Here is a 21,965-nt window from a genome sequence, read left to right as displayed (position 1 = left end):
TTGCATTTAATTTCTGTGAGTGTTTCAGTATTGTGCATTCGGCCGCCTCAGTACAGACCCTGTGTTCTCTGTGCAGGTATTAATGGAGGAGTGGCTCCTCAGCTGTTGAATGCTCCCTGTTAATGCTTTACTGCTTTCCTGTATTCATTTTTCTAGACTCCAGTCTGCACAAAATGCAATAAATGATTTTATTACACCCTTCACTACTTGCACAGGGAGTTTTCACTTGCTTCCAGAGTCTCCACAGCTATTTTGCACTTGGCTGCTACCATTTCCATAACAAGGACCAAGGCCCGACAAGGAGCAGCAGATGGCAGAGGAAGCAAAACATCAGGAGAGGAACAGCCTCTCCCACATACCACAGTTCCCATGTTTAAGCTAAATCAAATTTCTCATCACCCCAGAAAAGATGCTTTACCTGTCTGCAGGGCTGCAGGGATGGAGAAAGGGATCTGATAAAAAGAGACTGGAAGGAATAAAGATGGAAGACACACATATGTTGATCCAATTTTAGGTTGTGTAGTGACGGCAGCACAAAGTCAAGGAAGGCCAGTGCTAAATGCACGGGGACTTGTAGCCCTAGCTTCATGCAGCAGCCATACAATGAACAGCAGCTGCGGCACAGACACCGGACCAGCTCACCGCTGGCCCAAGCGTGCACCCTCCCCTCCCACCACCAGCAGCCGCCGGAGTCGCTCCGGACCTCTCCCACCAACCCCTGCCATGCTCTGCTCCAGAACGCAGGTCCCTCAATGGACATGTGGGCTGCTCTGCCCGATATCGTCCAAGTCCACTGTGCCAGAATAAGTACCTGTGAGGTACTTTAAAACCAAAGCGTTATAAACTGAGACTACAATATTCTCGCAGTGGGTCACAGTAAGGTTCGTATGCTTTCTGCTTAGCATCCCGTGCCAGGGAGCGTCTGACACAACTCATCTGGAAGAAGACAGTAATGGCAAACGCAGTGGAATATTGTATTCCAGTAATACTTGGGCTGTCAAGTGTCAAAAAAACAACAAAACGTTTTTCCTGCCTTTTTATTAAAAAGTAATGTCCTCTTGTTAACAGCACAGAGAGGAAAGAAAAAATGCTACAACACAAACCACCTGGGACAAAGAAAATCCTCTGCTCCAAGAACACTGCTTTCTTAGTTTCTTTTGGTTCTCTGAAGGACACCTACAGACTCTAAGAAGGCCGTGACGGGGAGGACCACATAGTTAAGGGATGTTTTCTGGTATCAAAGTTACTGGTTAAAAACACGGTGAAATCACTGCCCGATTTTCCACTCAACTGTCCGCTGCAGCTACCAAAGTGTTGAGAAAAATGTATAAAATCATGGTATTGCATCTTGGCACTGCCTCTGCACCTTAGATGGACAAAACACCCACCAACGTGAGATGAAGTTTCAGAGAGCAGACATTCACCACTACTAACTGGCTGCAGGTATTCCCAAGGGAGGGCCAGCAGCACATCGGTGTGGCTGTGGCTGAGCTGTTGGGCTACAGTAACCACCTGTCCCAAAACAAGATTATAAGAAAAGGAAATTTATAGGCCAAATTTAACAGATTGATCTTAACACTTGGTGTAGGAAAATTGACAGACCATTTGAAATCTCTGCCTTGGCTGGAAGCTCTTGTGTTTCAGATCTGCCACAGTACTCAGACCAAAGCTGCCAGTTTCCGTGAGCTGGGCGAGGTGAGGAGGCTTCCTCTGCCCTCGCTGTGCCAGGACATGACAGTCCAGCTACAGAAGGACCAAATGGCACGGTCCTGGGTTACCAAGTAGCGGTCAGGCATGTGCTTCATGATTTCAGCTGCTAGCGCTACCACTGTACTTTCCAACTGGCTTATATGTCATTAAAAAAAAGAAATAAAAAAAGAAATCCAAAGAAAAATAGTGCCCATTCCAAAAAGGTGGGTCTCCAAGAAGGCCCAGTCAGCGTACCGCTCTGTTCAGTCCCTATTTCCTCAAAACCACTGATGCAAAACTACCAAGACCATCTAGCGAGACCAGACTGCACTGCAATGTGAAGGTACACCAGCTACTGGGAGTGAGGAAAATGCAGGACTGTCATTGCAGCAGCTTCTGGGACTGGACAAAACAACCGATTATCCAAAGCGGCTCTTAACACATTGTGCCGCTGAGAAAATAAAGCATTCTTCTCCCAAAACTGCTAACCAGACCAAGGTGAGGAAAGGTAGCGCTAGCAACAGTCAGCAGCAATGCCACTGGGGGTACACTCTCGCCAAAGTGGAGAGGACATGCATATCCAGGGGCATTTGTCCCATGTCAAGGACAGGAGACACTTTAAACGGCTACAAGTATGGAATGGCAAAGGGAAGGGGAAAGGGCCTGACAGCTCAGCTTTAATAGTGTCGCTGGAAGGAACCCATAGGTTGCTGGGCTGAGGACCCTGCTCTCCCCTGAGCCACGGTTTGGCTCACTAGGTGGGAGAGTGCAGGACCGCTCTGGATAAGGGTGTCCAAGGCTTTCTGTACACTAGGGTTGTCAAAGTTGATACCAGAAGATACTGGCCTTTGAGCAGGTACATTGCCAGGTGCAGGGAGGCGATTTTGGTGCTGACCATAGAGCGGCTGAGCTTGTGGAGGAGCTCCAGGTCTTGGACCTGCATTTCTTGAAGGGCCTTGGAGAGCAGGAAGCTGTGTGCTTGGAGTCTGCAATCTCTGCTGAGCCTGGTTTAAATTTCCAGCACTCATTTGTGCTGACCGGGCCTGACCGCTGGCCATGTTAGCAAAGTTCTGGTTCGGAGTGCCACCTGAAGTGCCTGCAGAGGCTGCAGAACTGCTGTTTGCTACAGCAGCTGCTGCTGCCGCCGCCCCACTGTTGAAGAGACTGAGGATTTTTGCTTGAAGCTCCTGCTGAGGGTTAGAAGAGGACACTGGAACAGAAGGAGCAGAGACCAGAGGCTGTGAACCCTGATGAGACTGAGAGCTTGGAAGGCTGGACTGACTACCCAGAGACGATCCTGAAGGTGCCCCCAAAGACTGTCTTGACATGGATGCTGGGAAAGAAAGAAACAAGGGTTAAAACTCTTGCAAATGCCCTTGAAGGGGCACCTAAAGAAAACCAGCGAAACAGCTACCAAAGACACAAGCATCTATGAATAGCCACCCTCTGAACAGGAGAGCTGCACAGCTTGGGGAATCCAAGCCATTCAGCACAACTGTTGCCCTTTGTGTAGCGGCCAAGCCAGTTATGACAGTCCCGTGGTTTCCCTGAGAGAATCCAATAGAAAAGGTCTTTCACATGAAAGATCTGAATTGTCTCAGGACTCCCAAGGACACATCCACCTCAATAAAATGAGGCAGTGTGTGAGGAAGTTACAACACTAAGACTCCTCTGCAGTACCAGGACTGTTTTCGGGTCCCAGCCCAAAGGGTCCACAAACTATACCATTAATAGCCTTGTCTGGGGCTGAGAAACTTACCCTGGAGAGAATCAGTGCTTCCCCTCAGTAACCGTTCCTTCCGGTCTCTCAAGTAATTAATTACTTTATCAGTCTCCTCAGCAGTTAGATAGCGATTGTCTGCCAGCAGGTTCAAGAGAGTCTGAATCCCTGGAGGGTGACCTCCTCTGACACCCTCCTCCATGGGGGGTGGGCGCTCCCGCTCCTGCAGAACTGCTTCATCTGCCATCTTGGCAGCCTGCCGGGCAATCTCCTCGCGTTCCTTCTCCCGTGACTCTGTTTTGTAGCGCTCGTAATTCCTTGCCACCAGCACCATGGCATCAGCCTGGGGCATGTTGCGGTGTTCTGCACAAGGGAAATAGATGTCTTAAGTAAACCAAAGTGATGTTAACAGGAGGTGCCTTGCCTCACACACACCAGCACATCTCATTCAGCAGGCAGGCGCTACTTTGGGATTGCAAGCGTAGACTTGGGAAGCTTCCCAGGCACGCAGTAACACTCAATTTCCTAACCCAACAAAAGGCTCAAGGCTATCACCCAGCAAGGCCATCCTTTACTTCCACAGCTGAAGGCTCTGAGAAGATATCGTATCAGCCCAAGAAATGTCTTTCTTGCCTCTCACCCGATTAAAAGGGAAAGCAGCTCCCTCTACCTCTCACATAAATTCTCTGTGCTCCAAGAGGAGACAGTTCCAGCCATTCTACTGCTAAAGTCATGGACAGATCCAGAACTTGCCCTCTGAAGGCTGCTAAAGCTTCCCAGAGCAGGTCAGCGATGGGAATGCTTTTTGGTTCTGTGTTGCCAATGCCTTAATACAGCACGTGCGCCTGCAGGAGATGGGGAGGGAAGCAGCACTGATTCAATGTCACTTTGCTGCTCATGTTTACTGATTTGGCGCAATAAGCAGCAATCAAGTTCTTCTGTAATACAATGAATAATGGTCAATTCCAATTTTTGCACTTGCCTTTTAAAGTTTTTGAGGTCATTATTTCCACCTCACAACGCACACATGCAAATACTTCCCTGGAGACAGATTTAAGCAGGGAGACCCAAGGGTGAAGGGAAGGCCTTTACCTTCTGATCACCTGCAAATCATCAAATCCTACCACCCTTTTCCTCAGAACAGAAAACTGGGGTTCATTTTAACATTACGCTGTGCACAAGTTATGAAAGAGTTCCATGAAACTAATGTGAATGGAAAGGTGGCTGCGGCCGTTCAAGTGAGCATATTTACTCTCTAGAAAGAGCTGTGGATATGAGCAAATGACTGAGGTTCTTATCAGATTTGATACACCGTTAGATCCAGTAAAGAAGAAGAGAAGCTTTGCTGGGAGGACGGGTGTTAAACCAAAGGAGCTGGAGTTAAAACCAAGGGCAGTGGAAAGCCCAGTGAAATTCTCCATGAGCTGTATTTGTGCAGGAAATGAGAGAACCCTCCCCTCACATCTGCATCCAATGTTAAAAGAAACCGGGCTTCTTCAGTCAGTAAGCACACAAAAACCAGTGACTGTGCATTCAGAAGCTTACTCTCCCAGACGAACCTCACAAAACATCACTTGAGAACACAATAAGGGAGAGAGAACCTGATCAGAGCAAAAGGCAGCTTTCCAGAATCACATTCTGACAAGACTTTTTTTTAATACCTACACCCACCCTCACACTCGCAACAACTAAGTCACACCCTGAGATGGAAAGTGATGCGATGAGTGTAAATGGTGCTAAAATGCCATTTTAGCTCCATGAAAGTGGTGCACGTACACCAAATCACTTTGTATGTGTATCTTCCCAGTTTCACGATCAGATCTTTACCTTGACCGAATACGCTATCCTTATTCCGTTCTCCTTAATTCACATTTGGTTTTAAAATCTGTTCTGTAATTCATCACATTCCAAACAGGCTCTCTTTGAGAGCAACAAGTGATAAACTGAGGTTGGACTGGTATTACTCAGAAATCTACCAATGCAATGCAGTCATTTCTAGAGCCGGGGTTCATGACTTGCCCTAAGATGCAAAGGCTGGTGATGTTAGGTGCTAAGAATGCAGCTAAGATTCCCTCTTGGCAGAAATTAGACAGTCCTTTTGACATGGGACAAATAAAGTATTATGGAAACTTGTAAATAATGACATTTACATTTATGACATGGTGTCAAGCCTTAATAACTACTTATGTCACAGCAAGATTGAGCTTTGTCCTGCATGATTCTGCTTGAAAGTGTTCTAAAGCAGCATTTAGAGCTGTTCAGCGACCACAGAGCTAAACAGCCTACTGAGACCTCAGTACCTTGTGGGGTGCCAAACATGATGTTAACAGTGCAAGAGCGGTGAACTTGATGCTGCTGGGTGATGACAATGGCAAAAGGAGACCCTCCTCTGCTCACATCGTCCAGGGCTTGCGTCAGTGACATCTCTGTGTTGAGGAAGATCAGGTCCACTACCATGCCCAGATCCCGCACCTTCCGCCCCACTGACTCCGCGTACTCCCTACCACAAAGCAAAGCCAGCAGAGTTTAACAAGTCAGTCACATACAGAAAGAGAAATCCGGGCACATCCACCCTCTCCATCATCTCAGATTCACTTTTTTGATGGCTTGCCAAACTTCATAATGTTTGACAGGACAGTATTAAATCAATCTCATTACAATAACATAAAAGCCCATAACCTACCTTTATTTTGATCTGATCAGTCATTTCAGTTTAACTGAAATAGATTACAAACCAAGCCTCAGCTTAGCTGGGAAACAGAGTGTTTGCAAAGGGATTGACACTATTATAAATTTGCTTATGTATAAATGTGTTTAAACTGGATTCATTATGTGAGGTAATTTATGCCTGCAGAGATCTCAGGAGTACACAGCAGAGCAGCTAACCTACAGAAGTCAGCTACTTGTGCTACATTCAGTATCTTAACCTTTCAAATGCGCCTTATCCTAACTCACTGTAGCACAGACCAACTTCTGGACTTAGAAGATTAATTTTCAGAGGATAGCTACCCATCCATAAACATTCACTTGGAGCCACTGTTCCTGTGTCCACTAGCCTACAAACTTCCCATTCCAAACAACAAACCATGGCTCATACAGCTGAGCTTAAAGTTTTCAAGCCTTTCTCTAAGCTTACTATACTAAGTACCAAAACTGCAATACTGACTGCATGTGCATTCTGAGAAATTTAGTCTGCGTGCACCAACATCTTTTGAAAGAGGTTCAGTTTATCATCTTTGGATGCAAACATTATAACGGTGACTAAAACTGTTCCCCCCACCAACTGTCTTTTTAAGGATTTCTAAGTCACACCAACTGTGTATCTAAGTTATTTGGGAGTCATCTTTCAACAGGTCTATAGTAGGTGACATTAATGCTTCAACACCCAAGACTTGTTAACATACTCCAGCTCTTAAGGTTTGTAGATGTTACAGACCAAAAAGATCTTTAGGATATTAAGCTGACCCTCTTGCACAAAAAATTCTCCCTGTATCGAGTACAATAACTTGTGGTCTATTAAAATACCTTCCAAGACTTTTAGCCACCAAGAGATAAAGAATGTAAAATTTCAAGATTTGTTCCAATAGGTAATCAACCCCATTAAAAGCAAACCACAGAAGTATACTTCTAGTTTCACTGCTTCCTTTGTTCCGATTTCCTGTTCTGTCTTCTACCACCAGATCAGGCAAGCACAGCTCTCTCTTCCTGCCTCACAGACACAGCAAAGTTAAATAAAACCAACTCATGATGTTTTTTTCTGAAGGGCTGAGGAGACAGAGCTTTAAATTTCCCCTTGGCAGACATTTTCCTCAGAGCCTAACCCAGATCTATGATTTATTTACATCTTTGCTGTTCTTTAATATATTTATTTGTAGAGATAAAGACATCAGACTGGTGCCATCATTACAGCCCTCCTCCCACTGTACCAGGCATAGGTGTACCCCTCTCTTCCCAACACAGTGCCTGCTCTCCAAACTAAGGATATACTAACATTTTTGATACAAGTCCCTTTGACTCCTAAAATTGTTTTAAGTCCTTATATTCCAAGAGAAAGCACACCTTTCTACAAGGATGGCCTGAATTTTGCTTCTAGATAAACAATCTTGCATTTAGCACAATAAAAAGACACACTGTGTTTGTGTGGGGAAACCCCAGTAAGTGTTCGCACTGCTGCATGAGATCACCCTGGTTACTACTTACACATGCTCTTGATATCGTTCATGACTACTTCCAGCAGTGATTTTATGCTTCTTGCACATTGGATTAACAGTATTGACTGGTGTCTAACCTAATCACTGATCTGAGAGGAGCTCTGAAACGAACACCCCCGCAACTCCACCCTGACAACTGCTCTGTACTATCTGCTGGTTGGCGTATATTAATAAGTTCCACATCATTCAACCCATGAATAACAAGTACAGGCCACTATAACCTGTCGCGACAGTAGGCTGATATGAAAAGTAGGTAGAAAAGTATCAGGAGAAGGTATAGTGATAGGTGACAAGAAGGAAATAAAAGTAAAGCACAAGATACAACATTTCTCCGTCTCATCAACATATCTTCTCAGAACAGCAGCAAGAGCTGTAGCTTTCTGAGGGCTCTAAAGCCACACTCCTCAAAAGCAACCTGTAAGACAAACAGTCTCAAGGCAGGACTAAGTTTAATTCCATGTTCTTCTACCATGCAAACATAAAATGGGTCATAACTATTTTCTTACTTTGTCTGTTTATTCACCACTATCACAGAACAATCCACAGGTCTCTCTGCATCAAATCGCCTCTTGATTTCCTCATAGTACTGACGGTACAGCTCCTCTCGGCGCCGCTCCTCACGCTTCAGACGGTCTGAAAGCGAGCCACAGGGACAGAACAATGCCTTTTGGAGCTGCTTGGAGCGTCACAGAACGCAACGCACTTGGCACTGCAGGCATCTCCTGCATCCTCCCAGAGGGAGAACATCAGTCTGCCCACTATAATGTTAAAGGTACTCACCTTCTGAATTCACTGGTGCTCTATCAAAATGCTCTTTGTAACGGTCGTAGTAAGAGTCATCCTTCCGCCGATAGTAGTCTTCAAGGCGAAGGTAACGGTCATAAGCTTCATCTCGTCTGCAACATTTAAAGAACCAAGGATTTCCATGCTCCACACAGTCTGAGGCAGTAACTTTTGCCAATACAGCACACACAGACCTTCCTCAAGTTTAATTTCTGAAGTACCCACCTGCTCCTCGCAAGACACAAAGCAGGCACCCAACTGTCCCCAGCCAAAGCAATTCCCTGATCTTAAATGCCTGACACCACTCAAACTAGTGCAGCCATTGAGGCAGGATCACCATAAAAACGTGTTGGCAAATACGATCCCGTGGAAATTACCTGTACAAAGGGTCCCGAGGGTCTCTCATATCCCGTGGATCCCTCATATCCCGTGGATCCCTCACATCTCGTGGATTCCTCATATCCCGTGGATCCCTGTATCGATCATACAGTGGCTCCCGTGGGTCACGAAGATCTCTAACATCACGAGGGTCCCGCAAGTCTCTTGGATCCCTGATATCCCGTGGGTCTCGCAGGTCCCGTGGGTCCCTGTGGTCTCTGGCATCACGCATGTCTCTAGCTCGAATGTCTCGAGTGTCTCTGGAATCTCGCCCGTTTCTACCATCCCTGCCATCTCTGGGGTCTCTCCGTGGGCTCCCCCGAAGAGGGGAGCGGTCGCGTCTGGCATCTCGGCCATCCCCGTAGGCATATGGCTCTCTGAGGAAAACACCAGGGAAATTCCATTAGACTGCTAATGACACGAGTACTGCTACCCCTAGATCTCTTACCTGAGGTGCCAAAGCAACCCTTCTCAGCAGCTGAATCCTCCCTCCTATCCCACTATAGCAAGAATTGCCAAAAAAAAAATATATTTGTTGAAGAAGGAGCCTAGAGAAGCTTCTTAATCCCAATATTTATCATAGCCAAACAAGACCCAGAAAGCTCCTTAATGGACCATCACTAGAAGTGCAGAGCACCTGTGGAAGAAGAGAACCAGCACCTCAGAAACTACTGTTTCAAGGCCTCTGGCCTCTAACATCAACCACAGGTCATCTACTCAACAAATTTTTGCAAATTTGAGAGAATTTAAGGTGCTGGATCCCAATACCCACAAATATTCAATAGCCAGGAACATTCAAGGGATCCATTAAATTCACTAGTTAATGACAGCAGAATACCTGAATTCATTCATTACTGGCATATGATTAAAAAAGGAGCTTGCTGTGACCAAAGACACTGTAGGTTCCATGTTGCAGTTGGGTTTGTGCTGCTAGCAGAAAACAATGATAGCTACCACTGCGTCCTGGATTTGAAGGGATAGTTTCTGTAGAAAGCCAGTCTTATGTTTACAATGCCCCATGTTAAGAGGGTACTAAACCCAACGAGAATGGCATCCTCAGCAGGAACAGGCTTCTTTGTCACATCTGAATGATCCACGTCATTCAGACTTTGTACTGCACTGTCTTCGAAGTCAAGGAAGAATAACATTCCAGTCTTCATCTCTTCCCAAAACAGTAGGGTTTTTTCCAAGGTCATATTTTGTTTTCCAGAAAAAATCATAACTTTCACTGTAGTCTAAGCCAAACATAAAAAAAGTCTTGCAGAGAAACTATTGAGCTTCGTGTTTGGAATATTCTTTCCCCAAGATACTGACAACCATTAAAAAAAAAACCCCAGTTTTTTGAATTTTTTATTTCCAAAACTTGACAGATTTTTAGAGCCCTCTACCAGCCTGATCTAGTTTATGAATGGTAAGCAGAATATAAGCCTGCTTGCAGTACAGTGCATTAACGTAGCAGTCAGCTGGAGAGAACAGCGGAAGCAGCAAGACAGATGTGCCCAAGTTCACTGTCAGACAGAGCGGACAGTAATGTGATGGATGTGCAGTCTGTGCATGGACGTTGGTGGTTAGACACCCAGCTGTGCTGGGGGATACGCAGGAGTGCTGGCGTTCTCTATTTTTGTGTCAGACACAAAACAGATCTTAGGACAAACTACAGTGTTGCCACCAAGAGCATATATAACCTCCTCCTGTAAAAGAAATGCTGTATTTGCACACAAACAAGTGTAAACTCCTTCAGCTTTTTGGACACACAAATCCACTTTTGTTTGTGATCGGCGTTGAAAACACATCCCATGGGAAAAACACATCATTGTCCCCTTCCCCCCAGCCTACAGCGAATGATGGCAGAAGCTCTGGGGAAACCTCTGATTTGCTCTAATGGATATTGAGTAACTGATCTTTCTGTAGCTGTAAGACTACATAGCAAAACAGCCAGATGCAGTGTAATTGTTTGGCATATGACATTTATTCCAGCTGGAGTGGGGGGTGACCAGAACAGGCCACATTCATTATCTGCAGAGACAAAAAGATCCAGAATGAACAATGCATAACTGCAACAGAAGTACAGACGTGGTGCGGGTGTCTTCTGCTCTTGCACCTGCATTGCTGCCCTGCCGCTTGCAGAGGCAGCGGCACAAAGGGACAGCAGCCTTCTGCTTCCACGCCTCTGTCACCATAGTCCAACTCCTCAGCAGCATCAGCACTGCTGCCCACACTTGCTCAGGACTCGGTACCACTGGCTTAGCACCACTGCCTGTGGTACAGCATGGGACTCTGCACCCCAGCATCAGCGGCTGTTGTTCACATGCCCGCAGCGTGGTCCAGGCTCCATCATCCACTGTCTGTGTGCCCGTGACCTCATTGCCACCCATGCCCATGGTGCTGCTTGGGACCTGGCGCTAGCAACAGGGGATGGCCATGGTGCCTGCAGTGTCAGCTGGAATCCAGGCTTTGGTGCCACTGTGACAAGCACTTCAGCAGCTGTGGCAGTAGTCCAGTCCACAGCCAAGTGCCCACAGCACCACTGCCCATGGCTCACACACCTTCAGTGCTCCTCAGGGTCCACGACATGGGCATCTGCTCTTGCATACATGCAGGATAACACAGGTCCCAAGGCATCAGTGTCTGCCGCTTGACCCTCTGCAATGTGGTCTGTAACCTCCACTACACACCTGCAGTGCCACTAAGGCAGAAGGTGTGCCATCACTGCCTGCTGTTCCTGTACTTGCAGTGTTTTTGGGGGCCTCACACCAGCACTGAGCACACCTGACACTGCCCAGGCCCAAGGCTTGCTGCATCTGTAATGGGAACCCCCAGATGTGTGTCCGAAGCACTTCCTGGGTGATGCCCACGTGCTTGTCTCTGCAAGCACATTTGGCCCTGTGCAGGGTAAGTGCACAACATACAAAAGACCCAGATGATGCCAAGAACTGAAGCTACTCAGTCGCTGTTTTTTGGTGGTAGATGTCTTGCTAGTTGCACTTTTTCCCCATTTTTGGTAATTTAACAGATCAAGTTAGTAGAGCACACCAGACACGGGAGAGCTTGATTACCTTCAAGTCCAACATGTAACACTCCTTTGTGTGGAAAGCTTTACAGTATAGGCATAGAAGATGCACACCTTATACCAAACTGTAACCACAGCACGTCTTTGTGTTCTCCCTAGTAATGCCACGGAAAGGAACTGAAGTAGTCTTCCTGCGACAGGACAGTCTGTCTTCTCCACCTGCCTGTAACTTCACACACAGAGGATGTGCAGGAGCTGCGCACACTGTGCCTACCGAGGGATGGGAAACCAGGAGAAGCTGCAGGTACACATCACTAACTGGACAGAGGGGATTGGTTCCAGGTACTGAGAATACAAGCACACATGCAGACAGGACAGTGCAATAGAGATGTTTGCTCTGTCTTGTGATTTGCTCACGTGTCTTTTCCAGTCTCATTTCAGCAAGTGAAGCTTTCAACATCAGAAGAGGCAAGATCCTGAAGTCCTCTGCAGCATGGCACTGGGAATACTACAGCCCCTCGGCGTTGTCTATATATGCCTTGGCTTCTCTGACACTTGAGGCAGGAGCAAACATCAAGTGTATTCTTCCTCACAAGTCTCTTACAACCTGTGCTGCAAAACACAGTGCTTAGCTGTAGTAACAGCAGCAGACACGAGGTTTCCCTTGTGCCTCCTGAGGTGTCAGCACCAGAAGGGCTCTTAGAGGTGGAGCGGCCACGTCCCAACTGCCTCGCTTGAGCATCTCTGTTTGACTGGGGAGGTGGTGGTAGGGAAGAGACACAGACATTTAGCACAGGCCGCTGGGCTCATGCCCTAAAAGCCTGACCTTCCTAGTATAACTCACTGCTTCCAGGTACTTTACCTTCGTGCCGGACTGGACCTTGATGAAGCCTTATTCATATTTCTTCTTTCCACTGCTTTATTAATATCTGTAAAGAATAATCAACCCATCTGTTCAATGCTATGGAACAAAAAAAGATCATCAGCACAATTCAAATGAAAGCAACTTAAGCTCAACAACATCCAGATGGTGCAAGAAAGTCCATTCAGCAGAGAGACATTGTCACTTTGACAATTTTTTATTAAGTTTAGATAGTACAATGTAATGAAATTTTCATGGATTTCTGAGTTCAAAATAGGGTGGACAGCCTGGGTGAAATTTTAACCCTTTACATTCAGGCCTACATCCAGACTCTTCATTCCATAAGAGAACCCTCTTTCTTCTGCAGTCTATGAGCGAGCAGAAAGCGACTCATGGACTCTAGGAGAAAAAGCAGAGTCTGAAAACCTCCAGGAAAGGAAGCTGATGGCCAGCACAGTCTTAAGTTCACAGCCAGTCCTGTTCAATGGAACATGCCGCTACCCTTGTTGAATATAATCCAAGGGTTCTCAAGTGGCACATGCAACTGCCTTCCAAGGGACTGCTGCAGCATTAAGTTGCACAGCCTCCACCACTGAGGAAACGGGATCCAAGGAGCCTCAAGCACAAGCTCCTTATGAAGTCAGCATGGTGCATTCAAAACACTACTGTTAACATGATGCAAACTGATGCAACAGATCAGAAATTTGAAAACTGGTTGGCTTCTGAGCATCTCCATGATAAACACCATGAAATGAAATACAAAGAAGTAAGAAAACTGAAGAAACAGTCTTGTCCTTAACCAGAAAAAGTGAAGCTGCCCAGAACTGGCAGGGGTCCGTACTGTTCTACCATGAAGAAACAAAGCCTTCCATAACTGATGTTTGAAGATGAAATAATGTACGAGGGGGAGGGGGGGGGCGGGGGGGGCAAGAACAAACAGAAATGACTTCAGGTGTTTTACTCAGAGAGCCTTTTAAGGAAAAGAACAAAACCAATCTAGGTCCTATCTGCCCCCTGAGAATCTATCAACAATTAAAATTTCTTATTAGTTGTTTACATTAACTACTTTCAAAGCTCTTGCAAGAGAATAAACATGCTACAATGTCTTTAGGCAGACTCAGTTTTAAAATCTTCTGTAACTTCCCAAACCATCCTTCATTACTTTCAAGATTAAAATTAGAATTAAGGGATTAGTTCTAATTTTGCTAAATTTGTCAAGAAGCAGCATGTTCTCTTTTTGTGGGAGGAGAGAAGCAAGTGCCATCAGAACATTAGCTACAAATGCAGCATAACAACATTCACAGGACCACAAAGCAGTCTCTCCAGGATCAAGTACAGCTGTACTGTCTACTGTCACAAACCAAATTTGATGGACATCTATTCCCTACATATTTTCTCATTAAAGATCTGAAAACACTTCTACGCATTTGTGGAAGCCTTAGTATAATGCAATACTGGAGTTAAACTCTCCCAAAGCCTTTTACCTTGTTGTGTTATTCGCAATTATATTTAATAGTCAGACTGCATAACTGAAGCAACTGTTCTCCTTGCATTTATTTTTTTTAGTTGAGAATTCCCCCCACCCCAAAGTCAAGTGTTACCTTTAAGCAAGACACTATCTGCTTTCTTTGGTTTAAGATTATTTTTATTTTCTGTTTTAAGATGCCATTGCAGAAACCTGTGATTTTTTTACACTCAATACCATACATTTATTTCAAATTAAAAAAAAAGTATTTAAATCTGAACAAAAATACTTTACTAGAAGAAAAAACACCTTTGACAGGGATCCTTCTCTTGTGCAAAACGAAGAGATTTAATAACATTTTATTTAATGCCAACAGCATTTACAGGTTAAATATTTGAACATCGACAAAACTGAGAAAAAAAATAGTCTTATGTTTTGTAGGATTTTGAGATGACAGGGCCACTGTAATCATACAGCATAACCTTCTCAATAAACACAGGTGACAAGAGTTTCCTGAATCACATTCCTATCTCAAGTGCAGCAGCGGCATTGAGCTAGAGCTTAACTTTTAGCAAAACATCCAATTCCAATTTAAAAGTCTTCAGAGCACAGAAGCCACCAAAGTTCCAATAAGTTATTCCAGAAGTAAATTACTTTGCTGTTAAAGAAAACCATTTACTTCCATTTAGGGACTTGTCAGACCTATGCCTATTAGATTAAAACTCACTTGTCTCCAGGTCTGTCTGTAACACACAGATCACACCTCTCCTTTATCTTGAGGCTTTTTCTAGGGCTTGTTCTTCGATTCTTTAAGCCTTCTTCAGATTTTTGAGGCTTCTCCAATTTAGCATTATCCTTTTTGAACCAGACATACCAGAACTGAACACAGTATTCCAGCAGCAAAACCCCACAGGTACCAAAACCTCTCTACTTACAAATCTGTGTTTTGTACAGCTAAGAATGACAAAAGCACTGCTGCTAGGTGCAGATCTTCTCTTTTGGCTTTACTGATAGCTCAGTTCTGCCTGCAACCAGCTTAGGAAGAAGTCCAAGTCATTTCACCATCAGTGACTTAATCTTCATTATTTCATTTTCTCTTTTTAAAACATGACTGTGAGTTTTCTTTCCAAGTCACTTATAAAAGCACTGTCTGGCCAGGAATCAATTTTTTCCAGCACACCATTCAAAGCACTGAGGAATTTCATCTATGTTACACAGAGATTCATTTGAAATCCATTCAGCCTTATGTTGTTTTAATTGTTCTAGTTCCTTAATCAAATCAAACATCTTACAGAACTCTTGCATCAACACTGCTACTTCCCACCATAAAACTTGCAGTATAATAAGAATAAGTTAGCTTGACAGGATTATTTTTATGGGCATTAATTCACTTCTCACTGAGAGTCAGGTGAAAGAATCCCTTCGTTATCAGGGGTTGATGCCAGGCTCATCCCATTTACACTGCCTACTGGCACATCTGCAGTATTCTGCTAGGTCCCTGGAAATTCCCTAGTTTTCCGACGTTTGTGGAAAAACAACACTAATAGCTTAGGCAGGTCTTCATTTCACTGAGCCTCAAAGACGTTGATTTAATTTTTTGAAAGGTCTAGTTTTGGTAGCTGCTGTTTTACCTTTCTTAGCTTGCTACTGAAATGGAAACTAAATCGAAACCAACACCTTCTGCCTCTTCAAAAATAGACAGCAGAAACATTAACCGAAGACTAGGTGGTCCTTTCCAGTGAGAAATTTTATAATTTCCAGACAGTTACACCTCAGCTTCTAAAAAAGCCGCAGTTGTTCCTGTTTAAGCTTCTAGCAAAGCTGGCCATTACTTCTTCTTGTATCCTTCTAGCCTCCTTGTCTATTTGTCTCCATTTCCACCTTCAGGCTCATATTTGCTCTTGTACACACACCTTCCCACAAGTCATTATTTATTACTCCTTTCATTTCTTCCTACGTCAAACTTTTTCTTTAAATTAGTAGAGGTTTACCCTGAAAGCGAATTTTTTTTGCTTGCATTTAGTAGATTACTCTTAGACTTCTTAGCATTCATTTCTGTTTGTTTGCTCCCAGCATATTTAGGATTATTTTCATCTTTATGAAAATGGCCTTTTTAAAGCACCCAGTATTTATAGCACTACTTACAGATTGAATTCACATGTGCAAAAAAATCCAAATTAAGATTACTTATCTAAGGAGCTGCAAAGTGCTGTGACCAGTTCCTCTGAACCTGTCAAGATGAAGCCCGATATTGGTTTACAAATGTCTCTAAAACTGTATGAGGTTTCAGTGATTGCGTTCCAGGGCTTACATGTTGAACAGTTTCTTACACAGGGTAACAGAGCTTTTCAAATACTAATACTTAAAAATAAGTTCAGAGTAAGACCTACGTGGCAAGACAAAACGCTGCAGATGAACCACATTGCACTTACAGCAAATAACTCAGAAGGCAAATACATACCTAGTAAAAGGGATTTTATACTAGCACCAGGCAAGTGTCACATAATGATCTTTCAAGAGAGCTTTAAAAAAAAAAAAGCACTCTTTCTACCAGAACACATGCTAGGGTCAGTAGGAGAGCACGGATCAGTTTTCCTTACCTAATCTATACCCTTTATAAAGGCGACCCTTCTCACCGTCCAGAGCGGCCTGGACATCTTCTAGACGGTCATACTGCACGAACCCATAGCCATGGTACATGCTGAGGGCTGGAAAAGTTAACAGCAGGGCAAGACCAGTTACAACTAAGGGACAGTACTAACCCACACCCAGGCCATCACGTAACCCCACCAGATGAACAAGTAAAGAGGCCCTACCCAGAAACGACTATGCAAATCTCCTGGGAAAACTAAATCTACCAGGATCAAAATGCAGAGCTTAAAGACTCTGAAATATATTTCATAGATCAACTTCCTTCTGACAACACAGTGACCAAAATATAGCCTGTGAAGTGACCAAGATTCGATTAAGAGACTATGGAGTCACTTGGAAGAGGATTGTTACATCACACTGCAACTCCAAAAGCTATAACACAGCTGATACACACGCATTACATTTCAGCTGTACTGGGGAATCACTTTTTCAGAGAAAATGCAGGCAGAGAAAATTATCATTAGAAGGTCACTTTTTAGGAACAACATTAGTCACTCCTATCACCATCATCAAATAGCATTTGACAAGCATGAAAGTTATATTTCTCACTGAATTCCCAGCCACAAAAAGGCATAAGATAATATACTAACCCCTGATCTTGCCATATTTTGAAAATATCTCTTCCATTTCTTCACGAGTCATGTGGTCTGTGGGCAAATTGCCGATAAAAAGTCTTCTTTCTAAATCCTGAGGATTGGTGCTGTTAGTGAAGTCGCTCTGTTTGATGCTATTGCTCTTGCGTCCTCGAGCCATTTTGCTTTCGTTCCAAATCCAACTCTTCGCAAAAAAGAAAAATGGCCATGCATATAATTTCAATCCATGACATTAAAATTACACTGGAACAAGATTAAACTTAACAGCTTTGCAGACTAGAAGCCAACTGGGTCTGCTTGATGCAAACTTCACTCCAGAGAAATCTCAAGGCAAGGGATACAGAGGTCTGGCAAAAAAGTATACCGCAGCGTTTTGGTTGAGCTTTTCTGTAATACTGAAAGGTAGTAAACCTAGTTATTTTGCGGATAAGTTTTAATGGTTTAACTCCAAACTAAGATACCAATAAAACTTGTTTTCCACTAAAACATCTTAATTTTTAAGCTTTTCAATACACTCATTGTTGTCATAGCTATTTCTTCAGTCCACCGGTAGTAAGTGTTGAAATTTATGCAATATTTTAATAAGCAGAGACACTCATCTCAACATTGCATAAGAGGACTCAAATGTTTCAATACAGGCTTTGAATTAGGAAGTATTGTTTAAATGCTCAAGTGACCATGTTTGGATCGCTTCACTAAATGTGAAATCTTAGCTTTCCAATACCAGGAAAACCCAGTTTCTCATTCATACCCCTCCCTGCTAAACAGCACATCCTTGTCACCACACAGATGTCAGCTCCCACAGAAGGCGGGTCCACAGCTGGGAATTTAACCACCCCCACATAAATGCTGTACCACCACCTCATCTCCCCCAGTACAGCAAAAAAGCACTTCATTAACCCACACCATCACAGACAAAGCTGGGGCAGCCAGCCACATTCATTGCACAAACTTACCCAAAGAACTACAACAAAAAAAACACCACCCCAAACTGCAACCAACCAAACAAAAAGCCAACATAACGAACTCTACCAAGCCAACAAAAAACTGCCATCAAACCCCACCCAGGACTCACGCTTTCTGGCTTAAAAGTAACTGTTACATAAAGCTTAAAAAAAAAATAAAAACACACTGAAACTTTCAAGATCAACTTGAAAGGCTGAAAACTATTTAGTAAAGTTGTCATACTTCCTAAACATTCACCTACAGGAATGCAGGATGGGACTTTATAACATGCAAGAAACCTGGAAAAAGAAAGCTGATGAAAATGAGTGTATCAACAGAAACATCTACTGTTAATCATGAGGTTCCTACAACCAACACACTCCCTAACAGTAACCTATATTTGTTACAATTTAAAAGTAGCCTGTAAATAAACAAGTCAAATATCCAAAAATATAAAATAGCCTTGCTTCTACTACACTTAATTGGCATGAAAAATCCATCTACTCCAGACCTGAGGCATAAAATTTGGGGTCTTTTTTAAGATAAATCAACTTTACACTCATATCACTTTTCTCCTTCCTTTAGGAAACCCTGCAGGGGCAGGAAGCAGACAACACATCCCAGTCTAATAAACTTTTGAAAATGAACTGAACTGACAGAACAGGGAGGAAGGAAAAAAGAAAGCAAAACCAAAAAAAAAAGTAATTTCTTCAAACACATTTGCCTCAATGCTCCTGTAACTTTGTCCACATACACACAGAGCTTTACCTTCCCTGTCAGAAGTACCAAATCTTGTCCTATTTATCTGTATGGAAGGACTAGGCTTCCCTTCTATTCTACTACTGCAGCTCAAGTTCTCATCAGCTGATGGAAAAGAAGTTTCCAAATTTCTCCCAAAATTATTAAGAGGCTATAAAACACGGAAAGACCCATCTAGGCCAAGTTCCCATGCGGAGCAGGGTGACATCCAAGCTGGATCCAGTTATCACAGCCTTTTCTAGCCAGGCTCTGAGCACCACCAGGAATGGGGGCTTAGAGCCTCTGCGATCAGCTGCTGAGGCAGCACAGCCCATACATGCAGTCTCAGGACATCACGTATATGCATAGCAAACAGGATGTATACACACAGCAAACAGGTGTCAACAAGACCCGTAAGTGTTGCTGGCAGGACGTTTCACTTTCAGATTAAAAAGCAGGAAGAAATTCCCTTTTCTTTTTCTTAAGAGTGAAGATAGTAGGGGACAGCTGGGGAAGAGGGTGCAAGAGCTTTCCACAAAGAAAAACGGAGTTATTTTTCCGCTTCATGTTGCTTTCAAAACAAAAGAGAAAATCCCAAACACTTCGACAGGTTGAATTACAAAGAGCTTTCATATAAGAGCATTTACTGCCTCTTACCATTTGGTTCCTTGCATAGTTAAAGACCACTTCACAGCCATAAGACCAGAATAAGTGAATGTCATCCCAGCTTTAAGCACACCACGTGAACAGCTAATTTCCACGTTAAGTCTGTTTCTACAAACACAGCCAGGAAAGCCAACTACACACCTGGGCAGCTTAAAGGTGCCAATCCCCCCCTGCAGAAAACGGGCACCAGGCCGAGCAGGTTCCTACAACAGGACAGCCCATGTGCCAATAAATCCTCTGGAATTTAATTAAAGCCACATTTCCCTAAGAATCTTACATTTAAAACCAAAGTTATTTACTAGTAGGCCTACAGCTTTCAGAAAGTTAGAGATAGCTGAAGCAGGATGCTGAAATTAATTTGACACAAGTGAAACACTGAAGACAGAAGTCTGCAAGTTCCTGGGCAAGGCAAAAAAAAAAAACCCAAACCAAACATAAAGGCAGCCAGCGCCGTAAGGAACGGTGCTGAGGAGCTGTAAGCTTCCCACCCAGCACCTCGGAGCCAAGGCTGGCCGGGCAGCCACACCCCTAAAGGCCAGGAGAGCTGTTCTGGGGAAGCACTAGCACCCACCCGCCTTGGCCCTCTGCACCCGGGCAGAGCTGCCCACAGGGAAAACGTTAGCACGAAGAACGGTTTCCCCTTCCTTCCCCACGACCCCGCCGCGCCGCGAGAAGGCGAGCCGGGCTTCGCAAACCACGGCTGCCCAAGGCCCTCCTCGCTGCTCCGGCCGGCGCCCTCGCCCTGCTCGCTACTCCCAGCCTTCTCCAGCAGCGGTGAGGGACAACCGGCCGCCTGTCGCTTCACCGGGGCCGCGGTTCCCGCAGCAGGCCGCGGGTGCTCCCGGTGGACGCCGCCACAGCGACATCACCCGCTACACACCGTGACTGGGGAAGAGGCGCTTTAACTCTCCGCACCCCCCTGGCCCCACCGCGGGAAGCACCGTGCCCCCGCCCGAGGGGAGCGGAGCAGGCCCGGCGGGCCCGGCCCTCCCCGCTGCCGCTTCCCCAGCCGGTGAGGCGGAAGGCCCGCAGGCCGCGGGGCACGCCCGGCCCGGCCCCAGCCCGGCGCGGCGGCCGGGAAGGACTCAGCCCTCCACGAGGTTTGCTGTGGTACGTATTTTATTCGAGCGCTCCCCGCGAAGCCGCCGCCGCCCCGCCGCCGCCGCCCGCAGACTCACCGCCGCGCCGGGCCCGCTCCGCCACAGGCCGCCGCCCGCCAGGACAAAGGCGCCAAACGCCTCTACCGCCGCACGGCGCCGTCGCAAAGCAGAGAGGGAAGCGCCGCTGGTAAGGCGACGCGTCACGCTTTACGGCGCGACCCGCTGACGTACCGCCCGCCGCCATGCCTACCGAGGCAAACGGAGCGGCACGCCTTGCCCCGGCTACCGGCATGCCCCGGGAGGCGCCGCCGCAAGGCAGGCTGGGATTTGTAGTCCCGCGGGGGGCGGCCGGGCGGGGCCGCTGGGTGGCGCCACGAGACCCGGCGCGAGGCGGAGCGGGAGGTGGCCGGGATCGGGATCGGGATCGGGATCGGGATCGGGATCGGGATCGGGATCGGGATCGGGATCGGGATCGGGGCCGGGGCCGGGGCGGGTCCCCGCCGCTGCCGTCGCACCCCTGCCCAATGCAGGGGTCAGGCTCCGCGGTGGTGCCAGCGGCCTGCTGCCGGTGGTGAGTGGGTCCCCGTGATATCCCGAAGGAAAGAGAATTTTTCTCTAAGTAATAACGATGACCCATGTGAGCCTGGCGAAACGGAATGTGGCGGCCAGAGAGGGGAGCTGAGAGATAGGGAAGCATCTGTTTTACGACTATATCCTTGAAGAGAGCTGAGAGACTGATAGAGGAGAACGTCCCTCCTCAGAAGACGCTGAGAACTGGGTGATAAAGCGTACAGTCAGAGAGAACAACTAATTGGGATGTTGATAAGGACTAAAACTAAGCGTCCTTTAGGTGAACTGTCCTCATTATAATACTAAAAATCACGCTCATAGGCCAGAACCGCCCCCTCCCTCAAATAAAACCCCTCACTCTCTGAGCATGCATGGTAAATTTAAAGGGAGCTGTACCTTTAAGTTGAAATGAGAAATAAACCAACCAATTCTTAGCTGGGAGGTGTGAATACTAGCTGTTACTGACACATTTAACTGTATAAATAACTTGTAGTTTCTCAGTGCAGGGTGCTAGCTTTGTGGAGTTACCATCTCACGCCCATCTTTGTGCAAAAATGAATTGAGTGAGATACCTCCGCTCTGT

The 21,965-nt window shown here is 45.6% G+C and overlaps 1 protein-coding gene across 4 annotated transcripts; it reads right to left on the bottom strand.

The window, feature by feature from the left end:
• Nucleotides 1-949: 949 nt before the first annotated feature.
• NCOA5 (nuclear receptor coactivator 5) lies at nucleotides 950-21,062 on the bottom strand. 4 transcript variants are annotated; one of them, XM_075109119.1, is made up of 10 exons: nucleotides 20,891-21,010; nucleotides 17,361-17,547; nucleotides 16,719-16,826; nucleotides 12,654-12,720; nucleotides 8,781-9,158; nucleotides 8,401-8,516; nucleotides 8,127-8,253; nucleotides 5,710-5,909; nucleotides 3,449-3,772; nucleotides 950-3,022 (listed from the first exon to the last, which is right to left on the bottom strand). In XM_075109119.1, exons 2-10 carry the CDS (start codon nucleotides 17,521-17,523, stop codon nucleotides 2,367-2,369), a joined length of 2,139 nt encoding a protein of 712 aa, XP_074965220.1. In that variant the 5' UTR covers nucleotides 17,524-17,547; nucleotides 20,891-21,010; the 3' UTR covers nucleotides 950-2,366. The 4 variants fall into 4 exon arrangements, with proteins under 4 accessions (XP_074965220.1, XP_074965219.1, XP_074965221.1 ...); XM_075109118.1 differs by lacking the exons at nucleotides 16,719-16,826; nucleotides 17,361-17,547 and having other exon boundaries at nucleotides 20,891-21,062; XM_075109120.1 differs by lacking the exons at nucleotides 12,654-12,720; nucleotides 16,719-16,826; nucleotides 17,361-17,547 and having other exon boundaries at nucleotides 20,891-21,060.
• Between the last annotated feature and the right edge of the window lie 903 nt (nucleotides 21,063-21,965).

This window comes from Phalacrocorax aristotelis, chromosome 13 (assembly GCF_949628215.1).
Source record: "Phalacrocorax aristotelis chromosome 13, bGulAri2.1, whole genome shotgun sequence".
Classification (NCBI taxonomy): domain Eukaryota; kingdom Metazoa; phylum Chordata; class Aves; order Suliformes; family Phalacrocoracidae; genus Phalacrocorax; species Phalacrocorax aristotelis.
This window is presented reverse-complemented; position numbering and strand designations above follow the sequence as displayed.